Source organism: Rhamphochromis sp. 'chilingali' (genome assembly GCF_963969265.1).
Source record: "Rhamphochromis sp. 'chilingali' genome assembly, chromosome: 15".
Lineage (NCBI taxonomy): Eukaryota > Metazoa > Chordata > Actinopteri > Cichliformes > Cichlidae > Rhamphochromis > Rhamphochromis sp. 'chilingali'.
The window spans coordinates 1,796,578-1,813,065 of NC_137942.1; the positions used below are offsets into that span (position 1 = coordinate 1,796,578).

Sequence of the window (16,488 nt, forward strand, 5' to 3'; positions counted from 1 at the left end):
AAAAACTCTGTGAAACTGGTTGTTTGGAGCCGTCTGAAGACTACGTTACGTACACTGATCTTATATATCCACGTATGATATTTATGATAAGATAAATGTGTAATACATGAAAAATTAAATAATGGGTGATGTTATGATTATTATTAACTATTAACAGATTTTTAAACTAAATCACTTTTATCCTCATACTTCAGTTTTAAACCAGAGGAGGATTATATGAAATGTTAATCAGCAGCTTCATCTTCATCAGACTCATCAGTGTGTCTCTGGCTCCAGCTGCTCCTGCTCGCTCCACAGTTGTGTCCTTGAACAAGGACTTCAGATACGATCAGGAGCTCCAGATCCAGATGCTCCTGATCGGAACGCTGACTGAGAGTCTGCTGCACGCTCTTCTACCAAAATCCTCCGATTTTATTCCCAGAAGAGAAAGCTTTGCTCTCAAACTGTCTCTCTCCTCCTTGGTGTTTATGACTAAATGATAAAGATACGCTCCGAGCGTTAAAGCCGCAGATGTCTGCTGTTAAATGAAGTGATCAGAGACAGTTTGCTGTGCCTCCCTCTGTCCCTCACTGCAGAGGCTTCCCTGCTGATACCTGAAGTTCACATGCAGACTTTAGGTAACCTGGTGTACCTGCAGTACAGCTGGTGGCTGGCTGAGAGACTGCAGGCATGAAAACAAAGAGCAGCCCGGAGGAGAGCTGCAGACTCACCGCGGAGAGGATGCCCGCTGCCGCCGCTGCTGCACCTAGGGGGACACGGATCTGTGGCTGCCAGCTGCCGGAGACCTCCATGCATCCTCTGTCATTCACACAGCGATGTGCACAGTCACCATCGAGCTCCTCGCGGTCCCCACCGTCAAGCTGCGGGGAGGAAGAACCACTTCCTCTCCGCACCTTCAAAATCAAATCCCAATAAAGCAAGAAGAAGATTACTAAACCCCGAGAGGAGGCTGAACGTTTGCGTAGGAATCTGCGAAGGAAGCCACGTTAAGGCCTCATTCTACATGTCATCTGATTTATCACTGAACAGAAATGAACTGTACCTCAGTGCAATGACAAGAAAGATTCATCCTGGTTTCCGGGACCGCCCAGAACATTTCAGTGCCTGTGTCACCATCCACCTGTCAGTCGCAGCGGCCACGCCCCTAACAATGCAATCAGCTTGTATATCAGACTGTAAACGTAGTTCTGCTGTAAAGTTTTAACACTGGAGTCTATGGGGACTGACTCATTGCTGGAGCCTCTAGTGGACGTCAGAGAAACTGCAGGTTTGGTGCTTCACGTTACTGCTTGGTTATAACTCTCAGTAATCAGGAATTTATATGTTTTGTATATTTACAAGAAAAACATGCTGTTAAAAAATAATGGGATGAATGAATATTTTCTTTTTTCTGAGGTACAGCGTGTTAATATTATTATTTTTGCCCCTGTTACAACTCTTTTTCGTTCAGTGGAATATTACATTTGTGTCCTATAAAGTAAAAACAATATGTAAATGATCATTACTTGGAAAGACAGATTTTACTTGCAGTGCTTTAGTGGACCGTCTCCCTTCAAACTCTTTCTAATAAGCAAAAGTGACGTCACTGCACGCTTTAAGCGTCTGTGATCTGTCTGAGCTTTAAATGGGTTGATAGAAAAAATTTACTTGTGAGTCAGTTACTGAATGATAAAGGTCAATTATTTTCTTATAAGGAATTTTTGTCTGTTTATGATTTTGCTGTCACTCCAAAAGAATACGCTGTAGTTTTTGATGCAATTCCAGATGGGGTGAGAAGGTTACTGGTGTCTGCTCCTAAAGGTAGAAATTGTGTTATTCCAGAACTAAATCCCACTAACATATACATCGGTAACATCTGTCCTTTATTGAGTGATAAAGCCACAAATCAATGTATTAGACAAATTATTCAAAGAGATATTGTTTCCAAACCTGCAGCTTTATTCTATTGGATATTTACAATGATATAAACTGGAAAAACACTTGGATTCTGTCAAGGAAATTTATTATCACTAATAAGGTCAGAGAAGTTACTCTTAAGTTGATCCATAGATGTTATCCGGTAAAGACATATCTGGTTAAATTTAAGAAAAATATTGATACTCTTTGTACTTTTTGCAGCAGTGCAGAGGAAACAATATGTCATGTACTTTGGGAATGCACGTATACACGTATGTTTTGTATTGATCTAAATAATTTTATAAACACCAAAATTGAAACTGAAGTTTCAACATATTCTATTTGGCCTCTCACATACCGATAAAATAAATCCAGGAAAAAAATATATTATCAGTCTTCTGATTATTTTTGCTGAACTTCACAAACATTGCACAAAATTTTCTCAACAGCGTCCAAACATATTTGTTTTTAAAGCCCTGCTTTCCAATTATCTAGAGAATCTAAAGGACAGCACTGACTCCAAAGCATGTAAAACACAAGAGCTGTGTCGACTGTTCAGTTTCACTTCATTTATATGTTGTTTGTTTATACCTTGAGCACCTCTTTCTTTTTTAATCGCTTATTTTGTTTGTTTTCTCTTAAAGTATACTTTTTTGTTTACGTACTTGTATTTGTATGCATGACTTGTAAAAGATACTGCAAGTTGTGAAATTTTTCATACCCTTCTATAACTACATTACTATGTATATTTGTTGTTAAAAAAATGTGTCTGAGCTTTTATTTTGAAAGTGACTTCCTCTTTATTTCGCTCTGGCTCGTGGACGGTTGTATTCTGCGGGGACGTTTTCAGGACAGGACACCGACCGAGCCAGCCAGCCGGGGCATGGCGCCTCTTCTCCGGGAAGATGACCGTCTCCTCCCGCAGTGCTGTCCTGGAGGATGAACCGGTCCAGCTCTCGCGCACCAGCCTCCGCCGTAAATCTCGCTGAAATGTGATCAGCCTCGTCAGCTCCCACCGGCACGGAAACACTGACAATCAAAGTTTAGTTTTTATGAATCACTGATGCTTCCTGTGTAACTCGGCGCTAAATTTGAATCATAGCGTGGAAACGTAACTTCAGGACACAGAGGTTTTTACACGCGCTGAGAAGTTTTACCACTCATGCGCAAAATCAGTAAAATGTGAGTTATGTTTCTGTCCCTGATCACCTGATCCTGCTCGATCATTGGTGCTTCAGGTAAATCACGTCACACTGTGATCATCCAAACTAAAAAAAACATTTAAATAAAAATAAAACTGGAATCAAAGGAAAAATTACGTTTATTGAGACTTTGCTTTAAACCTTTCCCCTGAAAATTTTCACCAATATTAGAATTTTAAAAAACTACAAGATGGAAGATTAGTCTGTCATCAGTTTGTATTTATCTGTGCTGCTTAGTGTCTCTCGGTATTTTTACAATTTTTTTACTTTCACTGAATGAAAGCAGGACTTTTACTTTATAAAGAGCGCACGCGCGCGCGCGCGCGCGCACACACACACACACACACACACACACACACACACTGTTACTGCAAAGGACATCGTGTCTGTTTGAGCCTACATACTGTGTCATTATTAAACTGGACTGTCCTTTCCACCGTCCCTCCTGTTCCTGTGCTGGATTTTCAGATTAAACATGTCCGGTGTTTCTAATTGTGAGCTCTGAGTGTGTACGAATAATCTGAGTGAGCTCAGGCTCACCCTGCTGTAAACACTCAGCTTGTTACAGTTTTTGTACTCTCAGATCTGTCTGGTGTCACAAAGGTTAAAGCGAGCACAGCCTGAACTCTGCCAGCGTCTGTCGATCTGTCTCAGATTTGACGACCATCAGATTCATTTCCAGGTTTTTCTCTTTCTGTTCAGATCAGGAAAGAGAAACGAGGGTTACCCTCGTGGACACCTGAGGGGTAAAGAGGTTCTCACTATCCTTTAACTATACCTTTCACCGCCAGGGGGCAGCATTTCACCCGTGAGAGCGATTCATGACAAAGTTTCCTGAGCAGGAGTTTCCCACCCTTACTTTTGAGTTCCTGAACAGCCTGTCACCAGGTCGGTCTCACGCGGACAGTTATGAGTCCACGATGTGACTATTTCTTCTTTTAAAGGCTGAAAACGTTCAAACCAGAGACCACCAGACCCTCTCACGATGAGACAATCTGCTGCCACACCAGCAGCAGTCTGTCCACACTCTGTTGATGGTGTCAGTAAAATTTGCAACAAAGAAAAAGAGACGCTTACAGAAACTGAGGGTGTGCAGTGACATCCACTGTGACCCCTGACCCTGCAGAGGTCATACAGCTGCTTTAACACAACAGACTTTCAGCAACACACGATCAATGAGCACGCTGACTTTCAGGGTAATAAACAGAAATCTTTGGTAGTTTGAAAAGCAGGAAAACATTTTCCACATCATCTGACATTTAATAAACTAATAATGCAGAAATATTTCACTCTGGTCCAGTTTTCCGGCAGTGCCTGGTGCACTCAGGCAGTCCATTAAAACCCCGACATGTCGATCATGTACAAAGGCACAGGCGGTCCAGTTTCCTTCTTCATCTCCTACTGTCCTTTTCTCCAAACCTCCTCTCCAGAAATATAAGTGGCTTTGACGTTGAGGCCCTCATCGAGCAGAACGAGGTCTATAAAACAAAATAGTGCAGAGTGTAAGAAAGACAGGAGGCAGCGCTGCTGAGAGAAAAGAATCAGAAGACGGTGGAAAGTTGGAGTTCTGTCAGTCGCAGACGGTTTCCTCCTGAACATCTGGACGAACATCGATGCTTTGAAGGATCAGTTAAACTGTAAGTCTCACAAATTCAGCCTGAATCGAGCCGCTGGCCTCACTTAAAGGAAAGCACATGAACTCCAGGAAAGGTCAGAGCGCGGCGGCGCGATCCCAGAGAACCTCACGGCTACAGCCGTTAAACTTTAATCCAACGCCGTTGACCTTTGAAGCGCTGCACAACTGACAATGTGCAAGATGGAGGCTAAACATTCACCCAACATTCATATGGTTTTTTTATTTACTCTTATTAAAACTTTTATTGTAAATCTGAAACAGAGCGAGTTCGAAGTTCTCGAAGCAGTTTGGCTGTAAACGTGTTTATTTCTGCTGTAAAGCTTAACATGGGAGTCTATGGAGACTGGCTGGAGCCTCTGCTGGACACTAGAGGAACTGCAGGCTTTGGTCAACTGTTATACAGCCCCCCCCCCCCCCCACCCCACCATGAAAAAAGTCCAAATTAACACCCAAGAAAACGCTGAGGACACAAAGGAGGAACTACAGCAGCTCTAACAGCAGGGAGGCAGAAATAAAGATGCAGTCGGCTCTGACCTGCGTCGGAGCCGTAGTCCAGCTTTCCCTTTTTGGGGCTGATTCCCAGAAGCTGAGCCGGATGCAGGGAGGCAGCTTCCAGAGCCTCCTGGACACTGCAGCCTGGTGGACAGAACAGGAAGTGGAGAGCAATGATGATCTGACCTGCATCGCCACAGCAACCGGGTCTCACCTGCTGGAGTTTACATGAGGCAGCGCGCCACTGCTCATTATGATTCTACTTCCTGGTTTTAGTCATTAAAGTAACACAAACTGACCTGAGACCTGCTTGAAGTGGCGCACACACATGTCCATCGTGGCGATGCTGCCACTCAAAGTCTTGGTGCCTGAACACATAAAGAGTGACGTTACAGAGTTTTACACATGAAACCGTCGCGAGAACGATTTATTTGACTTCTCCGATCTCTGGTTCTAGTTATGCGTTTGCTCCTTTCTGCAGCATCGCTCAGGAAACCACGGGCCTGTTAGCTAATAACGTCTGAAGAGCATCAGACCTGCCACGTAGGCGTGGAGACCCTGGATCTCGATGACCTGCTGGCCAAGAGTGTGACGGCCGGGAGGAAGACCCATCGCGGTGATGGCGTCCGTCACCAGCACCAGACCTGAAAGTATGAAGCACACAAGACACGGGAAAGTCCAAAATCCATCTACTCCCAGGTGATGCCACACGTTTAAACACGTTTGCAGACTTTTACCAACCTCTGGAACCAAAATAAGAAAATTCTGATACATTTAGGAATAGATTTGGGGAGATTTTCGTGCTTTTGGCTGCTGATCTGAAATAGAAACCTCGGGCAGACCTGACGGGTGAGCTCTGTGAGCGATGCGCAGGGCTGCAGGGTTGGTGTGGATGCCATCAGCGATCATGCCGTAATAAACCGCCCTGCCTGCGGGGATCCTGTCGCTGGTCAGCAGACCCACTATGCCCGGGTCACGATGGTGGAACTGGACCACAGCAGACACAGAAGGATTACTGAGAGCGTGAAACCGACCGGGCTGAACAGAAACTGACTCAGAGACGAGCAGCAGCTGGGACTCACAGGCAGCATGGCGTTGAACAGGTGAGTGATGAAGGACGCGCCCTGCTGCACCGCCTCCTCGGCCTGCGACAGGTCGGCCGCCGAGTGACCTGCAAGAACCAGTCGAGCAAACTTTGTTCACATCAGCGCTCTCAGACGATTACAGCAGCTCCAGGTGCTCTACAGAGGACTGACAGGCCCACGCTAACACCGCGCACAGCACCGAACCGGAACACGATTTCAACAGAAACAGGAAATAAAAATGAAATCAATCATTAAAATAAAAAATACAAGCACACGAGAAAAGTGTATAAGTAAACAAGGATTGAATAATAATATGGAAATGAAAAAAGGATAATAACATTTTAGAAAGTTATCTTTAAAAAGAATCTACAAAATAAAAGCACACTTAAAATAAATAATGCAAACAATAAAAAACACCTAAAAATGAAAATAAATAAAATAATAAATTAAAAATGTGATTTTTTTAATTTTAAAAAAACTCAAAAATAATAAATGTTTAAAGAAAATAAAAATAATCTAAAATAAATAAAATCATATTTTAAAAAATACAAGGATGCAAAAAAAGACAAATTAAGAAATAAAATGTCAAATATTACAGAAACAGAAAAAATGATGTAAATAAAACTGAAAATGAAACTTTCGTGTTTTATTATTTACATCATCATCACTTTGCTGTATAATCGTTGCCGTGACTACACGATGCTCACCCAAAGACACAGTGATGCCCCTCTGGCTCAGCTCCCTCACCACCGATTGGCTGCCGGGCAGCTCAGGAGCAAGCGTCACTATGGCAACGTCGTCCAGGCTGCCGTAGACCTCCATCAGGTGCTCGAGGCCTCCGGACTTGAAGGTGCGGAGGTATTTCTCCGGGTGGGCTCCTTTCTTCTCGGCGCTGATGAACGGACCCTCCAGGTGAAAACCTGCACACGGAAGTTTACAGGAAGTGAAACAGACACCATTTTCGGCCGCGGTCGGCGCTCGTGTACCGCTGCAGCGTGATCGTTTACGCAAACACGTCTGCAGCTTCTGATCAATGAGGATAAACAACATTCACCAACAGCATCTGTAAAACCTCACCGAGAACTCCAGCTCCATGTGGTCCTCCATCATGAACTTTGACCTGAGGCAGAACCTGGAACACACATTTTGATGATGCTGTGATTTTACACGTAGAAGCTTCACGTCACCGATCGTTAGCGCCCCGACGTGTAAATGCTCAGCGTGTTCAGGGAGATGCACGACTCACACCTGCCTTCACTTCATCAGCTTCAGATGCACCTCTGAACCTTCCAGTGCTGCTGCCTCCAACCCTGATCTCCAGTTTTAGTTTAACTCTCAGTGCTCTCCCTGCTCCGTCCTGGTTGTTTCCAGGTTTGGTTTTAGATGGCGGGTGGAGGCGGTGCAGCAGAACCTTCCAGTGAAGGAACTGAAAGCAGAAGCTGGCCTGGAAGAAGCTGTCCAGAGATGCTCCAGAAGATGACTTTGAAGGAGAGACTAGGAACCCCTGAACACGCGAGCGCGTCTAAACTTGAACTGATAAAAATGAAGCAGTGACCTTGTGGTAAACTTCGGGAGGGGAGGTGACCAGAGTCGGGCAGAAGGACGTCACGCCGTGCTCGAGGATCTTTTTGGCCACAAACGAAACTCCATCGCTGACGTCCTCAGACGCCTGCGAGAAGTCGATGCCGTAACCTCCTGCAGCAGGAAGACGAGCCGTTACTCCCCTCGGGGTAAACTAGCCCCGCCCCCTCAGCAGCAACAATGCTCTCTATGACTCTGAAAAACTGCAGCGTCAGCTCAGATGCCACTGACACCACCTTCAACTCCAGAGACTGAATATTAAGAAGAGTTTGAAGCTGTGCAGTTCTGTCATCTTTGTTCCAGCACGCCGTCTGACCAGGTATCAAAGTTACTGCAGCAGCGCAGCTTCTGAAACACATGCAAAGGTGTGTGTCTGTGGGTGTGTGTGTACCGTTGATCTGGACGTCTATAAAGCCCGGCGCGATGATGCTGCCCCCACAGTCCACACGTTTGTCAGCGTATCCCTGCTCATCGAAGAACAGCTTCTCTGGGTCTAAAATCCTCCCCTCACGCACCCACAGGTCCTCTCTGCGCGCGCGCACACACACACACACACACACACACACACACACACACACACACACACACACACACACACACACACACACACCACAGTCACGACATCCTGGTCCATGGTACAGCATACATCATTAATGACTTCATCAAATCAAAACTGGACGCACAAGTTTGAATTTATCTGAGCTGCAAAGGCTCAAAACCCCAAACACTCCCACGAGCTGCGACCCGGCGCTCTGAGTATACTGCTGTCAGGAGCTCTGAGCGCTCGTCTCAGCAGAATAGTTGAAGCTGGGTTTCCTGGCTCAGACCGGCTCTCTTTGCAGTGTTGTTTTGTGTGTCGTACCTCTGCAGCTCGTTGTCCCTCAGGATCCTGCAGTTGATGAACTGAGTGATGGGAGCGTCTGACACCGATTTGTTGGACGGCATGCTTTTGGTTGTTGTGTCCTCTCAGCAGGTGAGGCGGACACCGCAAACACCGCCCGCTCAGCCACAGACGACTGGGAAACACAGCAGAACAAATCAAACCGTTTTCTGTCACAAATCTTTCGATGTTCATGTTAAACACGACCACAGCTTCTTACAGTGCGAGCACACTTATTCCGGTTTATCAGTTTTCCCCTGACACAGGCATCTCAGGTGGAGAAGCAAACTTTACAGTTCACAAAAAGTAACCAGCTAAAGGAGGATTATTATGAACTGTGAATCATGCAAAGCTGCCCTAGTTGAGTCCAGCATGACAGGAATTAGGAGCAGGACGTGCTTCAAGCTTGCGATGGAAAACCAAAGCAGAAGCAGAAGTTTGTAACATGCAGGTGAGGTGAGGCGCAGCTGCAGGGTGTAATGAGGGTCTGATCTTATTGCTGTGGGTGCAGCCGCTGACTTTGAGCTCTGATCTTGTTTATGGTCTCTGTGAAACATCCTGAGATAAGCCAAACTATTCTTATCTGCCTGTCTGTAGTCAGCTCCATGACTCTACCCCGACTCTGCTTTTAAATGTATTTAAAATTTAACTCGTCCTCACTTTTCTCCTCTTTACCTACCGTGACACACAAAGTGGTGAAACCCCAGAAACACGCCTCCGTCTCGGCCTCCGTCAAACCCTCAGTGGGACTCTTGTTTGAACACAGGCTGATCTCTTCCAGCCGCCACAGAGCCGAAACCTAAAACTGCGTTTTTCACACGGAGTTCTGCGGCGCCTCCACCCGCGGTGCCTCCACCTGCCCTGCAGCTGTGATCCAGCGGCGCTTTAAGGTGTGTGATCGCGCTGGTGCTCAGAGGAGCCGAGCAGAGGAAGAGGACCGAGTCATGTGACCGAGGCAGGTCAGCTGATCAAAACAGGACGAGAGCAGCTGCGGTTTGCTGACACATGCCAAAGTTTTCCACGATCAGCACAGAAAAACAAGTTTCACGTCACGAAAAGCTTCAGTTCGTTTAAAATATCTGTAAATGTTGGAGGTGACAAAGCGCGTTTATTCTCAGACGTTTAACAGGAACAGTGGAGCCATGTTTCCTTTAATGACTGCAGGAAAAAACGGCTGCAAAATATTTACTGCTCACAGTCTTCCGACACTTTATTAGGTACACATCGCCGGCGCCAGAGGCTGGCTCGGTTTAAGTGTCGTAAAGAGTTTTGTCCGCTGTAAATGAATTCACGTCATTTTGATGCAGGAACAACTTTCGGGCTGGATTCCGTACGCAGTGTTTGCAACGTGACTTCTTCATAAAATAAAAATACAAAATAAATTAAAAATCGAATAAAATTTAATTTATTGAGAAAATAATTCAGTGACGTTAAAAATCAGTTTTCCAGCACAGATGTGGCCAAAGAGGGCAGCAGAAATGTATTTTTACAGAACTGTCACATCTCTTTAAGCAGTGGATCGATTATACTGAGAGCACTGAGTTATAAAGATCGTGTCTTTATTTGAATACAAGCCCAACACAACACCCGCTGACTGCAGGTTACAAAAGAAATAGCTTTACGTCACTTCCTGACATGCCCAGCAGAGGGCGCTGGGACACAGCGTGTAGCTCCTCGGCGTCGGCTCTGTGAGCTGCTCTTCCTCTGACGTCACTGTGTCACAACCAAAAGTAAAATATTTAAAAGCGTCTCTTATGTTGTACATTTTTATTGCCTTTAACTCAGAAGGACTGTCAGGATGTTTGTGTGTTTGTTTATAAAAGCTGCATGAACACATGTCTACCACATATACATACACACCCTACAAACCCACACCTCAACACACTCACACTGTGAAACCTTTCACACCCACTCATACACACTCCAAACACGTTAACCATGACATCATGTCATCCCAGAGGTTCTCACAAGGTGAAAGGCTGAACTATGTCGTGACCGATCCACGCTCTCTGACCCACTCCTTTGCAATCCGAGCTCAATGAATCCCAGCGGTGTCATACTGGGATATTCCCACAGCATCGTGGAGGAAAAGAAGAATCCATACATGGAAAACCTGCTCAGTCAGGAAGTGGACGGATGACGGTTGGTGTTGAAGGGTGAAAAATGACAGATTTGACTCATCTGCTTTCTCAGGATCCTTTTTCTGCTTTTTACTCAAAAGCTGTGAAATTCTGCAGGTTTTAACATGTTAGCGCGATCCTTCGTTTCATTCATGGACTGAAACGAGAGGGACGATTTTGCAACAATGCTCTGAGTTAAAATTAATTCAGCAGCACAGAAGAAACAGGACTGACGGATGAGCTCAGTGTGACACTGAAAATACAAACATGACAGCGAGCGGCTGACAAAGCAAACACCTGAGAGCAGAATGAGACTCACTAAAAACCTGCATCCATCTTTTATATACAGTCTGCATGTGGCTCAGCGTCACATCCACTTTGCAGATGTTTGGTGTGTGCTGGTGTTTGGGCCACATCTGTCCACAGAAACCCGTCCAGAGTCTAAGTGAGGCCTGACTGTGTGAGCGTTCACTCCACCGGGATGTGCCACCCCCGCCGTCAGAGCAGCGGCCCCCTCCTCATTCCTGAAAGTCAACAATAAACCACGTTTCCAGTAAGCCAGATACCTCCCCACGTCCTGCTCATCCCCATGGAGACCACTACGAGAATCTGCAGGCCTGTGTCCTCTGGCCAAACCGGGCCACCCACGAGGAGACAGAGAGCCTATATTTTACCACCAATATGGATCAAAATGTAGCCGTGCTCTCAGCTCTGTTTGCTTGGAGAGAGGACTTGGCAGCAGCGCTCGTGGATATTTGATTGGCTCAAACAGAGAAAAAAAAGCCCAGAAGAAGCCCTCGGAGGTGGTGTTTTACAGCCTCCGTCTTTTGTGAGCCGTGACGTCAGCGTTCCCGTCTGAGTGACACAGTAGCTTTTGTTTTGGAGTCGCCACATCTCATTCACAGCCGCTTAACTCCCGAGTCCGAGGGCTGTGTGGCGGCCTTTCAGCATCCCTGATTCCTTAATCCTCTGGTTTTTAAGGAACTGAAGAAAATCGGCCATTTGTGTCCTGCTTTATGTGAATTGTTGACTTGCAAAACACGCCCCGAGGACGCCGAGTGACTAAAACACAGAGGGGCGGAAAGAGTGCCAAGCAAGGTCACGGCGAAAGGTCAGCGGCGCTGCTCACGTGGAGCAAAGGAGCAGAACAAAGGACGGCGCAGCAGAAGATGGGAACTAAAAGATGAGGAACCAACGTTTAGTCCGAGTGCAAACACAGCTCAGGCTACAACACAAATTACTGTGAAAGTTTCCAAACACAGTTTTAAATAACTTCATACTTTCTTCTTCTCCTCATATTTCTTTTATATCCACAGAGAAGTTTAGAATAACGTGGGGAAAACACAGTTGATTCAATTATGACTAAAAGTACACAAAGATGAACGTGAGATTATTCGTAAGCAGTAAAACGTCTCTGTGACGTTTCTTTGCGCCGTCCTCCTCTGATGTGATTCACAGTAACACAATAAAAACACACTAAAGGTCCAAAAGTCTGAGAGGACGTTGAACATCTGTCATATTTCTGTCATATTGATCGTGGACTTCAGGAAGACCAGGAAACACTTGACCCCTGTTTCAATCCAGGGGGTCAGTGTTGACATTGTGGAGGACTATAAATACCTTGGAGTACACATTGACAATAAACTGGACTGGGCTAAAAACACCACAGCACTTTACAGGAAGGGCCAGAGTCGTCTCTATTTTTTGAGGCGACTGAGGTCCTTCAACATCTGCCAGAAAATGCTGAGGATTTTCTATGAGTCTGTGGTGGCCAGTGCGATCCTCTATGCTGTTGCATGCTGGGGGAGCAGGCTGAGGGTCGCAGATGCCAACAGACTCAATAAACTGATCCGTAAGGCCAGCAATGTTGTGGGGATGGAGCTGGACTCCCTCAAGGTGGTGTCGGAGAGGCGGATGCTGTCCAAGATAAAGACAATGTTGGATAACACCTCCCACCCACTCCATGACATGCTGGTCAGTCACAGGAGCTCGTTCAGTGAGAGACTGAGATTACCCATGATGCACCACTGAACGACACAGGAAATCATTCCTGCCTGTGGCTCCCTGTACAACGCATCCACTTAACACACTGGTTACTGCTACAGCTACACATGTTTCTTTTCCAGCTATTTATTTATGAGTGACTTATGTATGTATGTATGTATATATATGTATATATTGTACTATTCTTAGTTAGCGTATTGTCTGTCTTGTCTTAATGTTGGTTTATAATGGAGCACTGTAACAAAAAATAATTTCCCCCAGGGATCAATAAAGTATTCTGATTCTGATTCTGATATTTAATGAGGAATCTGTTGAATCTGTTCTGTGTGAAAAATCAAGACTAACATACTCCAACGTGTTTATTAATCTGTGGGTGAAAAACTGAGCGAGGCTGATAAAAACTCATCTTCACATCATTGAACTTTGTCCATCAGAAAATGTGAAATCCTGACCGGCTGGTCCAGAGCTTCGTAAACATCTGGACGTCGTGGGTCAGGGTGGCTGCTGAAGGAGAACTAATGACCACAGCTTTAGCAGGTCAGTGCCGGAGGATCTGACTGCGCGAGAGGCGCTCGGGACGTCAGGTGTCGTATCTTTGTTTGCTAATGGATTCTAACTTTTCCCAACAACCCTCAACGTGTGTTTGCGGACGATTCAGCGCTGCTTTCAATGATCTCTGAGTCTCACTGTGCTTCAACCGGTTGCTTCGGTGCTTTAAACTGTAATATTATGATTATTATTACGGGACGATCAGAGGCAGCAACCTCAGAGGCTTAACAATGATCCTGCAGTTCCTCTGATGTCCAGCAGAGGCAGCAGTGAGTCAGTCCCCATAGACTCCCATGTTAAAACTTTACAGCAGAACTAAACATGTTTACAGCCTGATACACAAACTGTTTGCATCATCCGGGGCGTGGCCTCTGTGACTGACAGGTGGCTGTAGCTGCTAGCTTCACCTGAACTGGACCTCTGGACCGTGTTTGTGCTGTTGGAGCCACAATGGCATCATGTGACCAATACTATGTGAGGTTACTGTAGCAACAGACAAACAAAGCTGAGCTCCAGGTTTGTGAGTGAAGTTCAAGGATTTTTGGTCATTTCTGGATCCAAAAATCCAACATGGTGTCAGCAAATATGTAGATTCAAAGCTTCAAAGGAGGAAGTAGGCAGGAATTTTATGTTCCTTCTTTAAATTACTTTATTTGCTTTGTCTGTAATAATCAGATTTTCTTCTTATTATATTTAGAAGTTTGCATCAAACTGAAATCACAAGTTATTTAAATTATTTCAGTGTTTTCAGATCTTTTCTTTTCAGATTGTTCATTTGGAGTTCCAGATCAGTTTCTTAATTCAGGATTTGTGTGAAATAAACACACCATCACACTTTTATGCAGGTGTAAGAATATACTGTTCTATATTTCTGCAGCTGTTTTCAGGTAAATTCATTCACTAACAGATTACTTGGTCTTGTTTTTAGACCGACGGATGCCTGGAGTAAGATTTTAGGGGTATTTAATGTTGGAACAGCATCAGTTTGAATATTCAGACTTTTTAAAGACCTGAATACTTGTTTGTCTCGTCTTTCACTGAAACTGCATTCCTCTGGAAAACTCTGGAGGCTTCTCCTGATCAGCAGGTGGTTTACAAGGAGTAAATGTGGGAGGAGGAGGAGGAGTCTTCACTCTCCCTTTCCCCTTTTACTCCCCCCGGCCCTCCGTGCTGCTGTCCTGCGTCTGTTTGCATTCCTCTCAGTTAATAAGTGTTTGTCTGATCCCCGGCGGGGGGTGTAAAGATCACCCCACACAAACACAGCAGCCCACCCCCCTCCTCAGCTCACCCAGCTGTAAAGGCGACTTTAACATCACGATAACGGGCAGGCGGCAGCGGACGTGCAGATACATGCTGAACAGATTTGAAGGGGAGGCCGTAACTCCCTCCTGATTGGCTGCAGGCTGGCGGAGGCCTGCAGTGAAACTGTATAGGAGCTGAACTGTCAGTTTAGCTTTCCTCGAGTCAATCATTCCAGGACCGCAGACGTTATTAGATCACATATTAAACCAAACCTGGAACTAAATGTCGCTTGTGGCTTAATTTTGGGAAGATCCGGGAAAGGAGGAAGAAAAAGTCCACAGCTAAGTTAAAGGAAAACTGGATGTTTTTGCTTCCCAACTGTGAGGTCAGCATAACTTTTTCTGACCTCAGATCAATTTAGGCTGTTAATCAAGTCACAGTGACGGGCAGGGTCTTTGTCATCATCTCAAACTGGTTTCTGAAACATGACGATGAGTTCACAGTACTCAGATCTCAGTCTAACAGAGCACCTTTAAGATGGAACGGGAGAGTCTCATCGTGGATGCAGACGACACATCTGCAGCAGCTGTGTGATGATGTCACCATGGACCAAAATCTCTGAGGAAATGTTTTCAGCAGGAGGTCGGATTCTAGCAAGGTGTCCAGTGGGTGTCTGTGTCTCGTAGAGCTTTGAACAGTGACGTTGGACAGTGTCGGTCCTTCTTCTTCATAACTTCAAAAACATATTCTAAAAATGTCTCGAAAGGCCAGCTTCATCCAATGATCTGCATCAGTCAGCGTTTCACCACAGAGGGCTGAAGACTGACTCTGCACGAATTTAACCTCATCATATTCTCAATTTGATTCAGTTGAGTTTTATTTTATAGTGCCAAATCCCCCTGTTAGCAAGAACGGGCGACAGTAGGACAGAAAAACTCTGTTTTAACAGGAAGAAACCTCCAACAGAGCCATGCACGGGGAGGGGCGGGGCCATCTTTATCCTGTTGGCGATCAATTACCGTATTTTCACAACCATAAGGCGCACTTAAAAGTCTTAGATTTTCTTCAAAAAGTACGGCGCGCCCTATAGCGCAGTGCGCCCTGTGTGATGTAAGGAGGACGTAGTAGAGAACACCATGAGAACGCTAAAGGGTGAAGTGTGTGCGTTGACTTTATCGCACATACCTGTATAAAAGAACAGGTATGTGCGTTATGCAGGACATCGTTGTTTTAACAACCCTGAAAGTGGCAAAGAGACACGCTTACGAAGCACAGTTTAAACTGAAGGCCATCAGCTACGCGGAGGAACATGGAAATCGAGCAGCCGCGAGAGAATTTAAGATTAACGAATCGATGGTTCGCAAATGGAGGAAGCTAGAAAACGAGCTCCGGCAGGTCAAGAAAACGCAGCTGAGTTTCCGCGGACATAAGGCGAGGTGGCCCGAGTTGGAGGAAAGACTCGAGCGGTGGATCATCGAGCAAAGAACGAGCGGGAGAAGCGTTTCGACGGTCACCATTCGGCTAAAAGCAGTTTCACTTTCACTTTTTATGAAACGGTGCCATTTTTCCATCCGGACCAGGACTACGGTAGCGCAGCAACTTCCAGCGGATTATAAGGAAAAGCTGGCCATCCTCCACTCCTACTGCAGCAAACACATCGGCGACAAACACATCCAGCGATGGATGACGGATGGAGACCACAGTTTCACCAAGAGTGGAAGGCAGCGCCGGGCGAGTTACGCCACAATTTGCCAATGGATTGTAGATGCTTGGGCTAACATGTCTGCTGGCACTGTTGTTC

The 16,488-nt window shown here is 45.6% G+C and overlaps 1 protein-coding gene across 1 annotated transcript; it reads right to left on the minus strand.

The window, feature by feature from the left end:
* Positions 1 to 3,206: 3,206 nt before the first annotated feature.
* amdhd2 (amidohydrolase domain containing 2) lies at positions 3,207 to 9,951 on the minus strand. The gene is made up of 12 exons (XM_080904157.1): positions 9,452 to 9,951; positions 8,755 to 8,908; positions 8,284 to 8,420; positions 7,867 to 8,006; positions 7,389 to 7,443; positions 7,019 to 7,231; positions 6,309 to 6,397; positions 6,069 to 6,213; positions 5,763 to 5,870; positions 5,526 to 5,594; positions 5,269 to 5,370; positions 3,207 to 4,576 (listed from the first exon to the last, which is right to left on the minus strand). Exons 2-12 carry the CDS (start codon positions 8,835 to 8,837, stop codon positions 4,497 to 4,499), a joined length of 1,221 nt encoding a protein of 406 aa, XP_080760283.1. The 5' UTR covers positions 8,838 to 8,908; positions 9,452 to 9,951; the 3' UTR covers positions 3,207 to 4,496.
* Positions 9,952 to 16,488: the final 6,537 nt, after the last annotated feature.